Below are 20,278 nucleotides of genomic sequence, written 5' to 3'. Positions count from 1 at the left end.
AGGGCTTTTCTATAGGCCTCCGAGAAGTTCCAGAGATGTAGAGGAAAGGATTGCAAAGATGATTCTGGATATTAGCGAAAATAACAGGGTAGTTTTTAGGGGACTTTAACTTTCCAAATATTGACAGGAAACACTATAGTTCGAGTACTTTAGATGGGTCTGTTTTTGTCCAATGTGTGCAGGAGGGTTTCCTGATGCAGTATGTAGATAGGCCAACAAGAGGCGAGGCTGTATTGGATTTGGTACTGGGTAATGAACCAGGACAGGTGTTAGATTTGGAGGGAGGTGAGCACTTCGGTGATAGTGACCACAATTCGATTACGTTTACTTTAGCGATGGAAAGGGATAGGTATACACCGCAGGGCAAGAGTTATAGCTGGGGGAAAGGCAATTATGATGTGATGAGGCAAGACTTAGGATGCATCGGCTGGAGAGGAAAACTGCAGGGGATGGACACAATGGAAATGTGGAGCATGTTCAAGGAACAGCTACTGCGTGTTCTTGATAAGTATGTACCTGTTAGGCAGGGAGGAAGTCGTCGAGCGAGGGAACCATGAGTTACTAAAGCAGTTGAAACACGGTAGCATGGTGGGGCCTCACGGTAGCATGGTGGTTAGCATCAATGCTTCACAGCTCCAGGGTCCCAGGTTCGATTCCCGGCTGGGTCACTGTCTGTGTGGAGTCTGCACGTCCTCCCTGTGTGTGCGTGGGTTTCCTCCGGGTGCTCCGGGTTCCTCCCACAGTCCAAAGATGTGCGGGTTAGGTGGATTGGCCATGCTAAATTGCCCGTAGTGTAAGGTTAATGGGGGGATTGTTGGGTTACGGGTATGTGGGTTTAAGTAGGGTGATCATTGCTCGGCACAACATCGAGGGCCGAAGGGCCTGTTCTGTGCTGTACTGTTCTATGTACTTGTCAAGAGTAAGAAGGAGGCTTATGTGAAGATGAGACGTGATGGTTCAGTTGGGTCGCTTGAGAGTTACAAGTTAGCTAGGAAGGCTCTAAAGAGAGCGCGAAGAAGAGCCAAGCGAGGACATGAGAAGTCTTTGGCAGGTAGGATCAAGGATAACCCGAAAGCTTTCTATAGGTATGTCAGGAATAAAAGAATGACTAAGGTAAGAGTAGGGCCAGTCAAGGACAGTAGTGGGAAGTTGTGCGTGGGGTCCGAGGAGATAGGAGAGGTGCTAAATGAATATTTTTCGTCTGTATTCACACAGTTGTCGAGGAGAATACTGAGGTACAGGCTACTAGACTAGAAGGGGCTGGTTTAGCTCACAAGGAGCTGGTTTAGCTCACAGGGCTAATCGCTGGCTTTTAAAGCAGACCAAGCAGGCCAGCAGCACGGTTCGATTCCCGTACCAGCCTCCCCGGACAGGCGCCGGAATGTGGCGACTCGGGGCTTTTCACAGTAACTTCATTGAAGCCTACTCGTGACAATAAGTGATTTTCATTTTCAAGGGCTTGAGGTTCATAAGGAGGAGGTGTTAGCGATTCTGGAAAGTGCAAAAATAGATAAGTCCCCTGGGCCGGATGGGATTTATCCTAGGATTCTCTGGGAAGCTAGGGAGGAGATTGCTGAGCCTTTAGCTTTGATCTTTAAGTCTTCTTTGTCTACAGGGATAGTGCCAGAGGACTGGAGGATAGCAAATGTTGTCCCCTTGTTCAAGAGGGGAGTAGAGACAACCCCGGTAACTATAGACCAGTGAGCCTTACTTCTGTTATGGGAAAAGTCTGGGAAAGGTTTATAAGAGATAGGATGTCTAATCATCTGGAAAGGAATAATTTGATTAGAGATAGTCAACATGGTTTTGTGAAGGGTAGGTCGTGCCTCACAAACCTCATTGAGTTCTTCGAGAAGGTGACCAAACAGGTGGATGAGGGTAAAGTAGTTGATGTGGTGTATATGGATTTCAGTAAAGCGTTTGATAAGGTTCCCCATGGTAGGCTATTGCAGAAAATTCAGAGGCATGGGATTGAGGGTGATTTAGCAGTTTGGATCAGAAATTGGCTAGCTGATAGAAGACGTGGTGGTTGATGGGAAATGTTCTGACTGGTGTCCAGTTACTAGTGGTGTCCCACAGGATCTGTTTTGGGGCCGCTGCTGTTTGTCATTTTTATAAATGACCTGGACGAGGGCTTAGACGGATGTGTGAGTAAATATGTAGATGACACTAAAGTCAGTGGAGTTGTGGACAGTGTAGAAGGATGTTACAAATTACAGAGGGACATAGATAAGCTGCAGAGCTGGGCTGACAGACGGCAAATGGAGTTTAATGCAGAAAAGTGTGAGGTGATTCATTTTGGAAGGAATAACAGAAAGGCAGAGTACTGGGCTAATGGTAAGATTCTTGATAGTGTGGACGAGCAGAGAGATCTCGGTGTCATGTTCATAGATCCCTGAAAGTTGCCACCCAGGTTGAGAGGATTGTTAAGAAGGCGTACGGTGTGTTAGCTTTCATTGGTAGACGAATTGAGTTTCGGCGCCATGAGGTCATGTTGCAGTTGTACATAACTCTGGTGCGGCCACATTTGGAGTACTGCGTGCAGTTCTGGTCGCCACATTATAGGAAGGATGTGGAAGCATTGGAAAGGGTACAGAGGAGATTTACAAGGATGTTGCCTGGTATGGAGGGAAGATCATATGAGGAAAGGCTGAAGGACTTGAGGCTGTTTTCATTAGAGAGAAGGTTAAGAGGTGACTTAATTGAGGCATACAAGATGATCAGAGGATTAGATAGGGTGGACATTGAGAGTCTTTTTCCTCGGATGGTGATGTCCAGCACGAGGGGACATAGCTTTAAATTGAGGGGAGATAGATATAGGACAGATGTCAGAGGTAGGTTCTTTACTCAGAGAGTAGCAAGGGCGTGGAATGCCCTGCCTGCAACAGTAGTGGACTCGCCAACACTAAACACATTCAAATGGTCATTGGATAGACATATGGACGATAAGGGAATAGTGTAGAGAGGCTTTAGAGTGGTTTCACAGGTCAGCGCAACATCGAGGGCCGAAGGGCCTGTACTGCGCTATAACGTTCTATGTTCTATGTTCTATAACCAGCTCCTCACCTCCTCTGCATTCACTGCCCAGTAATAATATAGTAAATTGGGAAACCTAATCCTCTGACTGCCGTCCTCTCTGCAACAACACTGATAGAAATCAGATTTTCTGGTTAGCTATAGATGAGGTAGAATCTGGTTTAAATAATTCGGAGTAATTGACTGAATCATATTAACCATGAGAGTAAGAGAAGCTGACTAACTGGGAATTAATCAGATGTTCATATTTTGCAAGTTGTGCAAACTGCTAGAGACTGCAAGGTCAAATAGCAGAAATACCCTTTGTGTTAAAGAACTGGGCTGAGGTCCCAATTCCATTTCCATGGTAACGACCAGCCAGTCCATGGTGATAAGTCCTGGTGGGAAATGTGTTTCGTAATTTTTATGGAAAATTACCCCAAATCAGTTATCTCTGAAAGTAACAGACAGTTAGGCAAATTGAGTGAATTATAAATTAATTAAAGCCAATCACACCTGTAAAGTGAGGGAAACTTTAAAATAGTAGTCTCCTTAAAAGATCAGGTGTCGGGATGAGAAAAGACTTCTTCTTTTCCGGAATCACTCCAACACATTTTCTGACATCTATTCTGCTTGTTTTGCAAAAATCAACATTTTCTTTTCTTTTAAATCACTCAGTAATTTTTGTACTGTGCATCTTGATTTGAAGAAATTATCAAGAAATAATTGAATTCTACTACTGTATTTGCTAAAGACAATCGATCTGACTAGCTTGCTGCAGGGCTAGTTGGAACTTTCTCTTCATTTTGTACTGAAATTGAATTACCAGTAGTCACTAAAAAACTGACAAATAAAGTGTCAAATAACTTTGCCAAAAAGTACAGTCTGGAATCTCTGTTATTTGGGAACTAAGAAGGGATAACGCATATCCAGAGTTCCGAATAGACACCGAGATCCATCAAGCACCTTCCTAATCCTGGCCACCTCCCGCCCCCCCCCCCCCCCCCCCCACCCACCCACCCACCCCCCCCCCCCCATCCACCCCCAGCAAACTAGTAATGTTAAACCTACGGAGCCCCCCACAACCCCATGCCATTTGCACCCAGATACCTAAAGTGAGTCCTGCCCTACGGAATGGTAGCTCCCCCATTCCTGCCCCACCCCCGGCCACGACAAATATTCTCCAACTTTAGTTCATATCCCGAAAAGACCCAAATACTCGAAGCAACTCCAACATGCCCCCCATCGACCCACTTGGTTATGATACATACAATAGCAAGTAATCCGCAGACAAAGATACCTATACTCTGCACCCCTCCCCACCCCGCTCTATCCATTTCCACACCTCCAAACTCCTCAACGCGATGGCCAATGGCGCAATCGCAAGCACGAACAACAGGGGAGACATAGGACATGCCTACTGGCCCCACGGAGCAGAGGAACATATCCCGAATTCATGTTATTCGAGCGGACACTCGCCCTTGGCTCCCTATACAGCAGCCTTACCCAATCTACAAATCGTGGTCGAATCCCAAATCGCTCCAGAACTGCCATCAAATACCCCCACTCTGCTCAGTCAAACGCCTTATCGGTGTCCAATGCCACAACCACGTTCAATGCCCTCCCAATATTCGAAAAGAGCTACCGCCCCTTCACAATGCCTGTCTGATCTTCACTTATCAACTTCAGGAGGCACTCCTCTAACCTACCCGCTAAAACCTTCACCAACACCTTTCCCCAACACCATTCAGAAGTGATCTGGGCCTATACGACTCACATTCTGTCGGATCCTTATCCTTCTTGAGCAACAGGGAGATCGATGCCTGTCCCAAAGTCTGTGGCATCATCCCGTTCCCTATTGCCTCCTCAAAATCCCACTATCAGCGGCGCCAACTTATCTTTAAATTTCTTGTAATATTGCACCGGAAACCCATCTGGCCCTGCTACCTTCCCCAACTGCATCCTCCCAATCGCATCTTTTATCTCCTGTACCGCTATCACCCCATCCAATATGTCCCTGTCATCCTCCCCAACCTCGGGTATTCCAAACCATCCAGGAATTACTGCATCTCCCGAACCCTCCCAGGTGACTCCACCCTATACAATCTCTCGTAAAATTCCTCAAACATCCTATTAATCTGATCTGGAGCCACCATCAACTTCCCTGCCCTATCCAGCACATGAACAATTTCCCTCGCCACTGCCTCCCTCCGAAGCTGGCCTGCAAACATGCACCCTGCCTTCTCTCCATATTCGTAAACTGCTCCCCTTGCCTCCCTCAATTGGTACACAGCCTTCCTTCTGACAGCCGGTCAAAACTCAAGTGTAACTCCTTTCCCTTTTCCAACTTCGCTGGATCCCCATCTCCCGTCCACCTCCAACTTGTCATCTACTACCCTTTGACACTCCACCTTCTCCTCCTAATGCACCTTTGCCTTAAACAAGATCACCTCCCCCCTGACCACCACCTTTAGAGCTTCCCAAACCGTCGCCTGCAAAACGTGCCCCGTACAATTGAGCCCCACATATTCCTCGATTACTTTCCCAATCTTTTCGCAGAACCCTCGGTCCCCCAACAGCCCCACTTCTAATCTCCACCCCATCCTCTGCACTGCCCTTCTCTCCAACACCATATCCACCTAGTGCAACGCATAATGCGATATCGCAATTGCCAAGTATTCCGATCCCTTAACCCCAGTCAACAGTGCCTTCCCCACCACAAGAAAGTCAATTCGCGAATAAACCTTATGGACTGAAGAGAAAAAAGAGTACTCCCACTCCCTCAGGTGCAGAAACCTCCAAGAGTCCACCCCTCCAATTTCTGCCATTAGTACAGCTGGCTCCTTTGCCCCTCCCCCCACCGGACGGGACAAGCAAGCGCAGCCGTGAATTGTCCAATCTCAGCTCCTGCACCAAGTTTCAGTCCCAACCCAATTCGGGTGAATCCAAGACGGAGATGGCCTCAACACCTTCTTCACAAATGCTACATCATCCCAGATGGAACCATATACCCATGCCAGCTCCACCAGCCTCCCCTCCAATGCCCCTGTCACTATCACATACCTGCCTCCCTGGTCTGCGACCATTTGCTCCATCTGGAACCGTACTCTTTTGCTAACCAGGATTGCTACTCCTCGATCCCTACCATTAAATCCTGAATTAAACATCTGGCTGACCCAGCTCTTCCTAAGACTCATTTGGTCCTTCACCCTCAAGTAAGTCTCCTGCAGCATCGCCACATCGGCCTTCACACCTTTCAGATGCGCCAGCACCCTTGATCTCTTGACTGAGCCACCCAACCCCCTTACGTTCCATGTAATTATCCTAACCAGGGGTCTCTCACCCGCCCCTCCCTTCTTATCCACCATCATCGTAACACCGAGCCCTGCCCCATGAGCCTGACCCGCCCCTATCCATTGTTAACATCCTCCTCCCCTCCCAGAATCCCCCCTGCACTTCCTCTAAAAAAAACCTCACTCAGTATCGCTCCCCTCCCCTCCCTTTTCACACTTCTCAGACCCATCGAAACCTGCTCAACAGGCTCCAATGTCCACTGCCCCTCCCCTCACCTCATCTCCGTTCACTAGCCATCTTAAGTTAGCCAACCCCCACCCAAGGTTTTCTCTCCCTTGCCGCCCAGTCCCAGGGAAAAACACCCAAATCCAAACATCTCAATAAAATAACATAAAACCGTCGCAATAAAGAATGACAATCAAAAATCTTAAACTCTTTAATAGCGTGAAGTAAATAAAGAACAATGCAGATCAAAACACAAAACATATAAAATATTTACAAACTCTCCCAACTCCCCATTCACAGTCCACAACCCCTCTTCAGTCCCAGTCTTCACCAGTTCGTACCATGAAGGCTCCTCACCCTCCCCCACCAATTCCACCAACATCTTGGCAAAGTACTCCGTCAGCCTTGAGCCCTCTACCCCTTCGGGCAAACCCACAATCCTCAAATGTTGCCACCTCGAGCAGTTCACCAGGTTCTACAGCTTTGCCTCAATCACCCTCCGCAGCTCATCCCCTAATGAGGTGAGCTGATTGCTGTGCTGTGACATGGGCTCCTCCACTCCCTTCATCTTCTTGCCCTGCTCGCTCACCCGGGCCGATGTCTTCGCCACAGCTACTCTCACCGGGGCAACTGCCTCCTCCATTGTCTTCAAAGCCACCCCATCTCCTTCTTCAAGGCCTCCATATGCTTCGCAAACTGCTTCTCCAGCTCCAAAGATATCGCCTCAGTCATCCTCTCTGCTGTGAACAGTGCGGCCCCACCCGGCAGCCCAGCCTCCGCCATCTTGCTCGCTCTCTGGCTGGCCCTCTCATTCGACGATGAACACTCACTCCTTCCCTTCTTCATGGTTGTTTCTCTTAATCCTTTTGACATCCTTTGCCTTCCTTGAATATTCTATCATTCAATCATTCGCAAATTGCCCCCAAGGCCGGACTTTAAAACTCCTAAAAGCCCGCCTCAAGCAGGAGCTAACCAACATGCGACTTCCCCTCCACGTGCCACCACCAGAAGTCTCTGCGCATTCACATACATGCTGAGTAATCCTGATTTAAATGGAATTACTTTCTCCCTTACTCTGACTTTGACAAAGAGTTTGACCTAGCTTTGACAAAGAGTCATTGGACTCGAAACGTTAGCTCTTTTCTCTCCCTACAGATGCTGCCAGACTTGCAAAGATTTTCCAGCATTTTCTATTTCATTTCAGATTCCAGCATCCGCAGTAATTTGCTTTTATCCTAGGCTTACATTAACACTGCAATGAAGTTACTGTGAAAATCCCTAATCGCCACACTACAGCACCTGAGAGAGAATTCAGAATGTTCAATTCACTTAACAAGCACATCTTTTGGGACTTGTGGGAGGAAATCGGAGCACCCGGAGGAAACCCATGCAGACTCCACACAGACAGTGATCCAAGCCAGGAATTGAACCCGGGACTCTAGTGCTGTGAAGCAACAGTGCTAACCACTGAATAGAAACAATGTGCAGGGGTACGACTAAAAGGCAGAGGAATGGCAATCAGTCATTGTGCTCGATTGGAGAGCTGGTGCAGACACAATGGGTCAAATAGTCTTCTTAGCCATAACAATTCTGCGATTTTGCGATTCTGCTTTTGAAAAATGTGTTCCTTCATTTATATTTAACGTTGGCTTTTGTCTTTGTAGTGAAGTGTGGATAAGATATTTGGAATAAAGGTAGTTAATCAGATGATGGTTGTTAAGAGGGAAGTTAACGTTTTAATGAATGTTGGTGAATGGACAATTGGACAACTCAATGAGCTGATATCTGAAAATGTGGACTGGTATGTGCTATTATGACAGCTGCCTCACCTTTTTCCACCCTATTCCAAAAGCTGTTTTTGCTATTTTGTTGATCCCCTTAGTCTGAAAGGCAACCTCTGAGGCCACCCTTATCTGCAACCAGGCTACTTGCAAAGCAAAGAACAACAGTAAGAGCAGCAAACCCTTTCTCTGTGCAGACAAAGAGAACGTATAAGAGCAAGCAAAGCAAAAGCATCAAGAAGTCAAACAATGGCAGAATTAACAAAGCGGCAAATAACAAGACGCGAAACCTCACAAAAACATTGCTGACTCTTTCAAAAGCAAAACATGCTGAAAATCTGAAATAAACAAACAAAATTCCGTAAATAAAGAGCAAGTCCAGCAGCATCTCTGGAGAAAGAAGCAGAATTAATGTTTCAGGCTCATAAATACCCTTTGAAACGGCATAGTAACCCATTCAGTTGTATCAAACTGCCAGTGAAAATTTTTTTTTTCTTTTTAAAATTGTTTTTAGAGTATCCAATTATTTTTTCCAATTAAGGGGCAATTTAGCGTGGCCAATCCACCTACCCTGCACATCTTTTTCGGGTTATGGGGGTGAAACCCACGCAGAGACGGGGAGAGAATGTGCAAACTCCACACGGACAGTAGCCCAAGGCCGGGATTCGAACCCGGGTCCTAAGCGCCGTAGGAGACAATGCTAACCACTGTGCCACCGTGCTGCCCTGCCAGCGAAAATTTTAATAAGAACTTCCTTCCCAACAGTATTCTGAGTGTCCTTTTTTAATATTATCTGCGGTATTTCAAAAGACAGCTCTCCACCACTTTCTCACGGGTAATTAAGGACAGACAATAAATTACGGTCTTGCCATGGATGCTCTGATGCCATGAATGCATTCCAGAAAAAACATGACCAAACAGACTGATGATCAGCCTGTAAATCCTTCCAACACACCTGATGGCAGATGGTAAAGAGTGCGAGAGTTCCTTGTCAGCATATTGCTGAAGGCAACTGCAGTACTTTGCAAACTTAATCATGGGCAAATCTAGTACAAGTCCACAATCAGCAATACCCTCTCAGGGCATGGTCGTTGGGGGAGGATGATTAGGTTTATGTTGCGCTGCACGAGGTCAGTACATAACGAATGAAGTCTTGAGGCATCAAGAATGAAAAAAAGGTCCTGAAAAAAGTACAAGATCAAAATTGTAGACATTATTCTAACTTTCAAACATCATTGTTGTACTGCTGCTACCTGTGTGCCAACATATGTCAATAAGGTGGCCTTAGTAGACATCTTGGTGAATGATAAATAGTCATTATGCTGTTGAATTTAGAGGCCACATATTTAAATAAGGCAATCAACTGAAAGTTACCTCAGGACGTTTAACTGTTTAAAAGTCCATATATAAATTCTAATTCATGTTGGTGCTGTCCCGTTTGCTAATCCACACCCCCTGCCCCCTCTCCCCCTTCCCTACACACAGCCAAATTATTTTTCTCTCTCACTAGTTTGTGTTTCTCTTCATCAGTTAAGTTAGTCTCTCCATCCTCTTCTTGTATCTCTCTCCCTCTTCCTAATTTGTTTTCCTTCATAAACAAAAGAAATGCTGGAAATACAGGGGCTGTTTAGCTCACAGGGCTAATCGCTGGCTTTGAAAGCAGACCAAGGCAAGCCAGCAGCACGGTTCGATTCCCGTAACAGCCTCCCCGAACAGGCGCCGGAATGTGGCGACTAGGGGCTTTTCACATTAACTCATTTGAAGCCTACTCGTGACAATAAGCCATTTTCATTTCATTTCAAATACAAATACCAGCATCTGTGGACAGAGAAAACAAGTTCATTTTGCTGGGAAAACCTCCTCCCGAACACCTCAAGGATTTCAGCAATTCAAGAAGACAGCACCTACTTAAGGGCAATCACAGATGAGCTATAAATGTTTGCTTTGCCAGTGATGTTCTCATCCCAGGTATGAAAGTAGTAGTGCCAAGGAAACCAATTGCCTATCCCAGTCGACTGCTTCCAAAAGAGAGTGAGGAACCAAACTCTTGGTGCAATGATACTTCAAATTTAAAATTCTCATCCTTCTGTTCTTATCCCTTCATTGCTTCATCCTCTGAATCGCTCTACATTCCTCCAGGCGAGATGGTGGCAGAGTGGCAACATCACTGGATTAGTAATTCAGAGACACCGGCTAATGCACCGGGGACACGGGTTCAAAGTGCCACCATGTCAGTTGGTGGAATTTCATTTCCATAATAAATCTGGGGCTGGATTCTCTGTTTTTGGGACTATAAAAACTGTGGACTTTCACGCCAGAAAAACTGGCGTGAAAGGGCCACATATTCCGAGCCCTGCAGAGGGCTAGCAGTGAACTAGTGTAAAACTAGCAGCTTTTGCGACAGATACAGGCCCCCGCACTTCCGGGTCAGAGGTCGTGCATGCGCACGGTGGCGGCCTCTAGCGGCCGGGCCATGCTCCATAGCAGGCTCAGACACTGAACATAATGCCCCTGATCGGCCGCGCGCCCAACCCTGACCGCCCGCCCAAAAATTGTCCAGCCGTGAATAAGGCCCCCATTGCCTTCCAATCGGCCCTCCCCCGACCAGGGCGGCCACGGACTGAGACCGCAGCTGCTACGCTAGTATCCTGACCGGATGTTAGATCCACGCCGTCAGGACTTCAGCCGGTTGGGGATGGAGAATGGCAGGGCGGGCCTTTGCAATGGTAGGTTAAATGGGTAAAAAGGGTAGGTTAAATGCGGTGCCCGATTCCATGCTGGGAAATGGATTTTGGCGTTGGGGTGCTGAGAATCTAGCCCTGGAATATAATGCTAGTCTCAGGAATGGTGACCATGAACCTATCATAAAATGTTGTTAAAAACCCAACTGGTTCACAAATGGCCTTTCGGGAAGGAAATCTGTTGTCCTTCGGTCTGACCTACATGTGACTCCACAGCAATGTGATTGACTCTTAACTGCCCTGCATTCAGTGCGAGCAAGACATTCAGTTCAAGGGCAATTAGGGATAGGTAACAAATGCCTTGCCAGCAGCACCCACATTCTATGAAAGAATAAAGGAAAAAAAAACCCTGAAGAGCTTTACATCTCCTGAATCTGACTTATCCCTGTTCTCATCATTGGTGGCCTGTCTTGTTCAGCCAATCAGGTCAAAATTATCCTAAATTGCTGCCGAAACCTGCTTTCTGTCAATTTCTTTCTCATCCTTTAAGACTGTTTTTAAATTCTATCTCTCAAGCTTTTAGTTACCTCTTGTAATATTTAGCTCACTGTCAATTTTTGTCTGATTATATTTCAGAGATGCACCTTGGGGACATTTTCCTACATGAATTCATGATATAAATGCAAGTTGTTTTTGTCTTGCATCCAACTGAGTTTGCAAATTAGTTTAATCTTTAATTTAAAAAAATGCATTCAATTGAATCTAAATTCAAGTTTTTTAGTATCTTCCTCAGCAAATGTGCCCACAAGGGATTTCTGTCTATCGCTAATGAGTCTACTAGGAGGCCCATCACAGCTTGTTCATAATAAATGAAAAACCCCAAGGTGACTTGGTACCCACAGTAATGTCAATGCTGGACACCCTATATTCAGACTGTTTTCAGGGTTTTATAGGTGAAGAGAGGCAAGTTGCACTAATTACTCAATAAACACGAATAATGAGAAACCCATTGAATTTCAAGCTGTGAATGGAAGCTGGAACAAGTTGCTGGCAGCAGTTGAAATCATTATGTGACATCATGTCCTGTTTTGTCACCATGGAGACAGCAATCAGCTCACAGAGCATTTTATCAGCAAGATATGGCAAACATCAGCTTTGAAATGTTCTGTAAAGTTCATACAATCCAAAATGATCTTACCTCTCACAGTCATGTCACCACTTCAGTTAATTGCGGCAATTATCATTCAATTAATGTAATTGAACAGTTGACCAATAATTTACTTGTTATTGCTACTTTGATTTTATAATAGGCTCTGTTATAAATGTGGAGTGAATATTTAAGGGCAATTCAACACACAATCTAACAGGTTTGCATTCTCTAATAGTAAGATGTCTCATTAAAAACAAAAATCCCACACTGGCAAGGTTTAATTAGAGTGCTTAAATATTCTTGCAAAACAGATTAAAAGATGAAAAGCAGTCATGGTACCTGTTATTGTAATTTTTCAGAATGTTATGCAAACATATTTGCATTAGTATAATGCTTTATAACCAAAGAAAGTCGCTTTCTGCAGTGGAGCGACGTTCATGTAGGTGGACAGCATTATTATAGCATTAACACCCTTTGGATTTTGGTGGCAGCCTTCCATCTCATAAGACGATGGTTTGCGCTAGCTATAATGGTCAACCCTTCATTAAGCATCACCTGGTGTGATGACTGGTATAACACTTAATTGCTACTAAGAAACTATTATATCTATTTTATTTCAAACAGGAACACATCTTATTATTCTAGCTCACCGTTCACTGCAACTAGAGTTGTGAGGCTTTTTCAAACCTAATTACAATTGACCCAATCTCTTTACCATTAATCATCCAAATTACAAAACATAAGGTCAATAAAATTAAGCCAGTCAATTTTCTGCACCAAATCTTGGTTACTTTTCAAATGAAATGCAAATACTTCTAAAATGTGAGAAGATGAATTTAAACATTTGAAGAAAACACATGCACAGAATATAACCTGCAATACGAGCTCTCAAACTCTTAACACTCACAGTCTATTCACTTACGTATAGTGAAACTAAATCCATCAATGTTGAAAGTAGCACTCCGACATTTTTTGAACCCTTGTTTTCTACTACTTGGTTCAGTCATATTCAGATTTCTGTAATCCTGGTGCAACCGTGTCAGAAGTTCTGGCTCTGGAGCTTGCAATTAGCTATCGCTACAATTCAGCTTCTATCAATGCTCACGCCTGACCTCACATATCTTCTAATACTGGAATAAAGGCATCAAGCTGCATCTCCACCCCTGATGTACTCACTGAACGGCTGGCGTACTATAGACAGTCTGATTAATCCACCCCACCAACAACCTCAATCACATTGTAGCAGTTGCTTTTCACTTATCATCACATTTGATAGGAATGACAGACAGAAATATGTTTTGTGGAACTAATTACAGATGCTATCTTGTTCGTATTTATTGAGAATGTATTATCATCAAGGGTTACAGCTATAAAGTGAAACCTACTTCTGTCAGCTTCCCCATTAATTTATTTTCTTTTTACACATAGAACAAGCATATCATTAATACTTCCAGAAATAGCTCATTCCATCATTCCATAGCTGAATAATATATTAGGGGAAATTAAATGGCTGAATTGAACTTATATGCAGGTTAGTATGAAGAAAGAGAGTTTCTGACCTTGACAATAATTTAAGCCGCGACAATTGAACTAATTGAAAGAAACACAACAAACAGATTCTCCCAATACTGTTGTCATTCTCTAAAATCTGCTAGGTGGTTTACATTTATTTCATTTATTTCAGCAGGGAGTGTTTGCCTCTTTGAAATGAAATGAAAAAATGAAATGAAAATTGCTTATTGTCACGAGTAGGCTTCAATGAAGTTACTGTGAAAAGCCCCTAGTCGCCACATTCTGGCGCCTGTCCGGGGAGGCTGGTACGGGAATTGAACCGTGCTGTTGGCCTGCTTGGTTTGCTTTAAAAGCCAGCGATTTAGCCCAGTGAGCTAAACCAGCCCCTGCACGAACAATTTAATCTATTCTCAGTACCACCATCTTTTACCATTTTCTGCTTCAAATATTTACCAATTTAGCCTTAGAACATGCAATCAGAGGAATGTTAAACTCATAAAGCGGAACATTTTTGATTGGACAAATCATATAATCATAGAATGGTTGAACACAAGAGACCATTCATCCCATCAGGTCTATGCTGATAATGATCCAGTTCTCTTTTGAAAGCCCCTCCAGCACACTCAAGGGCCGTGCAGTACAGATCCTAGCCACTTGCTGCATGAAAAAGCTTTTCCTCATGTTGCCATTGTTTCATTTGCCAATTATCTTAAATCTGTACCCTCAGGCTCTCTATCCATTCATAAATGGAACGGTTTCTCCCTAATAACTCTCTCCAGATCTGACGTGTTGGGTGCTCTGGATCCGTGGAACACATACAGGCCACCAACACTTAAAATAATACAACACTATTTTATTAAACTATAAACTGTTGAACATACTTTTACTGTGGGTTAACACAATCTTAGGTAAACTGAAGACCGTGTCTTTCCTAACCAGTCTAATCACTCAGCACATGGTGAGGATCTGTGCTGTAAACTGTAAGCTCTGTACTTCTGAAAGGCTGGATCCCGAATGAGCGGGAAAACTGATACCCTCTGTCTTTATAGTGAGTGTGCTCTAACTGGTGATTGGCTGTGGTGTTATGCATGTTGATTGGTCCTACTGTGTGTCCATCAGTGTGTGTGTCTGCACCATGATATACTGGTGTATATTATGACATCCCCCCTTTTTGAAAAAATGTATGTTTGTGGCAATAAATAATATGTGTTGATAATGTTCCTAACTACGTGTGGGGTGCGAAGACATATTTACAGGACTATGTACATGAAAACTAAGCTATTTACAAGGGAAGGTGCCTGGTGCAGAGAAACAGTATGCGACAAGAGGAACGAGAACAACATTATATACAAACCAGGAAAACGATCAAACAAGGCAACAAAACAATTCAGAGAGTCCATAAATTTGTAAAGTTCATAAGTTTAGTCTCTGATGTGGGCGACGAATTCTGGTTGACCGCCTCAAGGGTGGGTCGAGAGCCGCCGGTTCAGGAGCGGGCTGGACTGCATCACAGTCAGGAGGAGGCAGAGTGACAGGAAGCTCAGCATAGTCCGTGGCAGGGTCAGCAGGGGAGTGAGGCAACACTGGAGGATCACGTGGCGAGCATGGAACGAGGCAAAGGGCGCGCCGATTGCAGCGCAGAATAGAGCCATCTGGGAGCCGAACCAGGAACGAGCGGGGGGCCACCTGCCTAAGGACAACAGCGGTTGCAGACCAGCCACCATCCGGGAGATGGACGCGAACATTGTCATCTGGAGTGAGAGCCGGGAGATCAGCAGCACGGGAGTCATGAGCCGCCTTGTGCTGCGCACGAGACATCTGCATTTTGCGAAGAACTGGAACATGGTCGAGATCTGGTACATGGATGGATGGCACCATCGTCCTCAGGGTGCGATTCATGAGTAGTTGGGCTGGCGATAGGCCAGTGGACAGTGAGGCAGAGTGATAGGCCAGCAAGGCAAGATAGAAATCAGACCCAGCATCGGCAGCCTTGCATAGGAGCCTCTTGACGATGTGTACTCCCTTCTCCCCTTTGCTGTTGGATTGGGGGTACAGGGCACTGGATGTCACATGGGCAAAATTGTACCGCCGGGCAAAGCTGGACCATTCCTGGCTGGTGAAGCAGGGGCCATTGTCAAACATCACTATAAGCGGGATGCCGTGTCGAGCAAAGGTTTCTTTGCAAGCCTGAAAGACTGCGGACGAAGTGGGTCATGCAACCGTATCACCTCCGGGTAATTTGAAAAGTAGTCCACGATCAGGTCATAGTCTCTATCCAGCGCGTGAAACAGGTCGATGCCCACCTTGGTCCAGGGTGACGTGACCAACTCATGGGGCTGCAGTGTCTCTCGTGGTTGGGCCGGCTTGAAAGTGCTGACAGGTGGGGCAGTTGAGCACTGTGTTGGCGATGTCTTCATTGATACCAGACCAGTACACAGCCTCTCGGGCCCATCGGCGACACTTCTCCATACCCAGATGGCCCTCATGTAACTGCCCCAGGACAAGCTGGCGCATGCTATGCGGGATGACAATGCGATCCAGCTTCAGAAGAACCCCATCAACTACCACCAGATTGTCTCTGACGTTATAGAACTGAGGGCATTGGCGCTTGAGCCACCCGTCCGTCAGGTGGCGCATGACACGCTGTAGCAGGGGGTCAGCCGCCGTTTCGCGGCAAATTTGGACAAGGCGTTCATCTGAGGCAGGTAGATCGGAGGCCGCGAATGCTACCTGGGCGTCGACCTGGCAGACAAACCCCGCTGGGTCATATGGAGTGTTGACTGACCTGGAGAGAGCATCCGCAACGATGAGGTACTTGCCTGGGGTGTACACTAGCTGGAAGACGTATCGCCGGAGCTTGAGAAGAATACGCTGGAGGCGAGGCGTCATGTCGTTCAAGTCCTTCTGTATTATAGAACATAGAACGATACAGCGCAGTACAGGCCCTTCGGCCCTCGATGTTGCACCGACATGGAAAAAAACTAAAGGCCATCTAACCTACACTATGCCCTTATCATCCATATGCTTATCCAATGAACTTTTAAATGCCCTCAATGTTGGCGAGTTCACTACTGTTGCAGGTAAGGCATTCCACGGCCTCACCACTCTTTGCGTAAAAAACCCACCTCTGACCTCTGTCCTATATCTATTACCCCTCAATTTAAGGCTATGTCCCCTCGTGCTAGCCACCTTCATCCGCGGGAGAAGGCTCTCGCTGTCCACCCTATCTAACCCTCTGATCATTTTGTATGCCTCTATTAGGTCACCTCTTAACCTTGTTCTCTCTAACGAAAACAACCTCAAGTCCATCAGCCTTTCCTCATAAGATTTTCCCTCCATACTAGGCAACATCCTGGTAAATCTCCTCTGCACCCGTTCCAAAGCTTCCACGTCCTTCCTATAATGAGGCGACCAGAATATATTGACATGAGGTTATGTTGACCAGCGGGCGATGGTCGGTCTCGACGGTGAATTCGTAGACATAATCGTGAAATTTCACAACACCGGTCAGAAGGCCTAGGCACTCCTTTTCTATCTGCACATAGCGCTGCTCCGTGGGGGTCATCGCCCGCGACGCATACGCAACGGGGGCCCATGATGAGGCCTCATTACGTTGCAGGAAATTGGCTCCAATGCCGGACTGACTGGCATCTGTCGAAATTTTGGTCTCCTTTGCTGGATCAAAGAAAGCCAGGACCGGGGCCGTGGTTAGTTTAGCTCTGAGTTCCCTCTATTCTTGCTCATGGGCAGGGAGCCACTGGAAGTCTGTCGTCTTCCTGACCAGGATCCTGAGAGCCGTGGTATGAGAGGTGAGGTTAGGGATGAACTTTGTAGCCACCTGGGTTGGTCACTTCCTCACACAAAATGGAAGAACGCAAAAGTTACAGGGAAAAATGGACAGTTGCAAAGAAACAAGCAGTTTGCAGAATCCCCTGTGTATTCTAGCTGCTAAAGAAAGCAGACAGCATTGTAACTAACGAGCTGCGCATCGGTGATTCCCAGGCATAATGGACACAACAATTAGAAGAGATTGAAACATTCTATAGAAGGTCAGACATCCCGGTGCCAGTGGAGTCTGAAACAAAGGACACAAATAAGGTAGAAAGAACGGCCCAGTGATCGAGGAACAGCCCCGTTATTGGGGAAATTCAAATCAATCGATTGGGAAGAGACCCAATCAATTGCAAGTTTATAGAGGGTCCGCCCAGAAGGGCGCGAAGCCCCGGGACCTATAAAAGTCAGGTCCCAGGACTGATTCTTTCTTCTTGACCAGCCGGCCCTCCCAGCGGAACACCTTTGCAGCAGAAGACCGTGAGAAGGAGAGGCCTGGTCAGCAGCCGCCATCAAGTAAGTATCATACAATGCACGCTACGAGAGTAGACACTCCTGACCCCTTTAGTCCACACCAACTGGAAGCCTGCGGATCCAGGACAAAGCAAGAGGCCATTGTTCCCTGATCCGGCAGTTCCCTTATTCCAGATAAGTATTGGCCTGTTAGTGGTAGGAATAGCCTAGTCTTTTAGTGTTATATGCATGAGTAGCAAATAACTGTGTAATAATAAACGTGTCTTGTTTGAACTTACTAACTGGTGTATTGACTCATTGGTCTGAACTTGAACTTGAATCTTGTGGTGGTATCATAAGGATACCGGGCGACTCTAGAGCTAAGGAATCAAACAGAGCCATTTGAGTGTAAAGCACACTCACCCAGAACGAGCAACATTTAATAGCGACGCTGCCGGGACTCGACTAGAAGTGGCCCCCCCACTCCGAGAGAACCCAGCAATTTGAATCAGAAATCCAATTGGGAAAAGGAAAAACCACAAGTGTTCAAGGAGTTCAAATCAATAGTCGTAATTCGGAAGTGTGTTTTTGCATGCGTAACTAACAGGGTTGTAAGGTTAAACTGAGAGATTTTTGTTGCGACAAACTGTCGGGAGTTTTATAAGTCGGAACATAGCGAAAGCCGTACCCGTATTTTAAAAGCATTACCTTATCACCCCTCGATCCAAATTTAAGAGAGCATAGGAGAAAAAGAAATGGCCATGCAGGCAATGGAACGCCTCATGAACCCAGAGCAGTTCGTGGTCGCAGCGACCAACAGTAGCAGAGTACGCCAGTGTCCCGTGTGGGAGCTGGAACTCAGGAAGTACCTCAAAGGGAAAGGATGGCCCCTTTGGAGTGAGTTTTGTGTTAATGAGGAGACAGGTCCCGGGAGTATAGGACATACTTGGTGGGAGAACCTATCTCAAATTCATAAAAAGAGTTTAGGAAAAGCACGCAAGTCGATGGCAATTGTGTCTTGCTTGGCACAATTGTGAGGCACAGAGGAGGTTGTTCGGACGCTCCGCAAAGAATTAGAAGAGAGGAATAGAATGAGCAAAGTGGATGTCAGGGACATCGAAAAGGAGAATCTAGAATTAATAAGGAAGTTGGCAGAGAAGGATAGAGAGGTGGATGATGCCAAGAGGGCACATCAGTCTTATCTAGCCCATCTCACTCACTCCAAAGGGGCCATCCTTTCCCTTTGAGGTACTTCCTGAGTTCCAGCTCCCATACGGGACACTGGTCTACTCTGCTACTGTTGGGTTTAGGTGTTTTAGTAAGCTCAGAGAAGGGGGAAAAAGAGGGGGAGGTGTGGCGCTGCTAGTCAAGGACAGTATTACGGTGGCGGAAAGGATGCTAGATGGGGACTCTTCTTCCGAGGTAGTATGGGCTGAGGTTAGAAACAGGAAAGGAGAGGTCACCCTGTTGGGAGTTTTCGATAGGCCACCTAATAGTTCTAGGGATGTAGAGGAAAGGATGGCGAAGATGATTCTGGAAAAGACCGAAAGTAACAGCGTAGTTTAGGGGCAGCAGGGTAGCATGGTGGTTAGCATAAATGCTTCACAGCTCCAGGGTCCCAGGTTCGATTCCCGGCTGGGTCACTGTCTGTGTGGAGTCTGCACGTCCTCCCCCTGTGTGCGTGGGTTTCCTCCGGGTGCTCCGGTTTCCTCCCACAGTCCAAAGATGTGCGGGTTAGGTGGATTGGCCATGCTAAATTGCCCGTAGTGTCCTAATAAAAAATGTAAGGTTAAGGGGGGGGTTGTTGGGTTACGGGTATAGGGTGGATATGTGGGTTTGAGTAGGGTGATCATGGCTCGGCACAACATTGAGGGCCGAAGGGCCTGTTCTGTGCTGTACTGTTCTATGTTCTATGTTCCATAAGTTGTTATGGGAGACTTTAACTTTCCAAATATTGACTGGAAAAGATATAGTTTGAGTACATTAGATGGGTCGTTCTTTGTACAATGTGTGCAGGAGTGTTTCCTTACACAATACGTTGACAGGCTAACAAGAGACGAGGCCACATTGGATTTGGTTTTGGGTAATGAACCAGGCCAGGTGTTAGATCTGGAGGTAGGTGAGCACTTTGGAGACAGTGACCACAATTCGGTGACCTTTACGTTAGTGATGGAATGGGATAAGTATACCCCGCAGGGCAAGAGTTATAGCTGGGGGAAGGGCAATTATGATGCCATTAGACATGACTTAGGATGTGTAGGTTGGAGAAGTAGGCTGCAAGGGTTGGGCACACTGGATATGTGGAGCTTGTTCAAGGAACAGCTATTGCGTGTTCT

General features: G+C 46.1%; 1 protein-coding gene across 1 annotated transcript in view; it reads right to left on the bottom strand.

The window, feature by feature from the left end:
* The window catches only part of LOC119972150 (calcium/calmodulin-dependent 3',5'-cyclic nucleotide phosphodiesterase 1C-like), a 241,394-nt gene extending 228,043 nt beyond the window's left edge, over positions 1-13,351 (bottom strand). The window contains exon 1 of the mRNA XM_038808480.1: positions 13,069-13,351. Within this exon, the coding sequence (XP_038664408.1) occupies positions 13,069-13,153 (85 nt within the window). The 5' untranslated portion in view covers positions 13,154-13,351. The remainder of the gene's footprint in view (positions 1-13,068) is intronic.
* Positions 13,352-20,278: the final 6,927 nt, after the last annotated feature.

This window comes from Scyliorhinus canicula, chromosome 10 (genome assembly GCF_902713615.1).
Source record: "Scyliorhinus canicula chromosome 10, sScyCan1.1, whole genome shotgun sequence".
Lineage (NCBI taxonomy): Eukaryota > Metazoa > Chordata > Chondrichthyes > Carcharhiniformes > Scyliorhinidae > Scyliorhinus > Scyliorhinus canicula.
The sequence above is the reverse complement of the archived record's forward strand: the minus strand, read 5'-3'. Positions and strand labels throughout refer to the sequence as shown.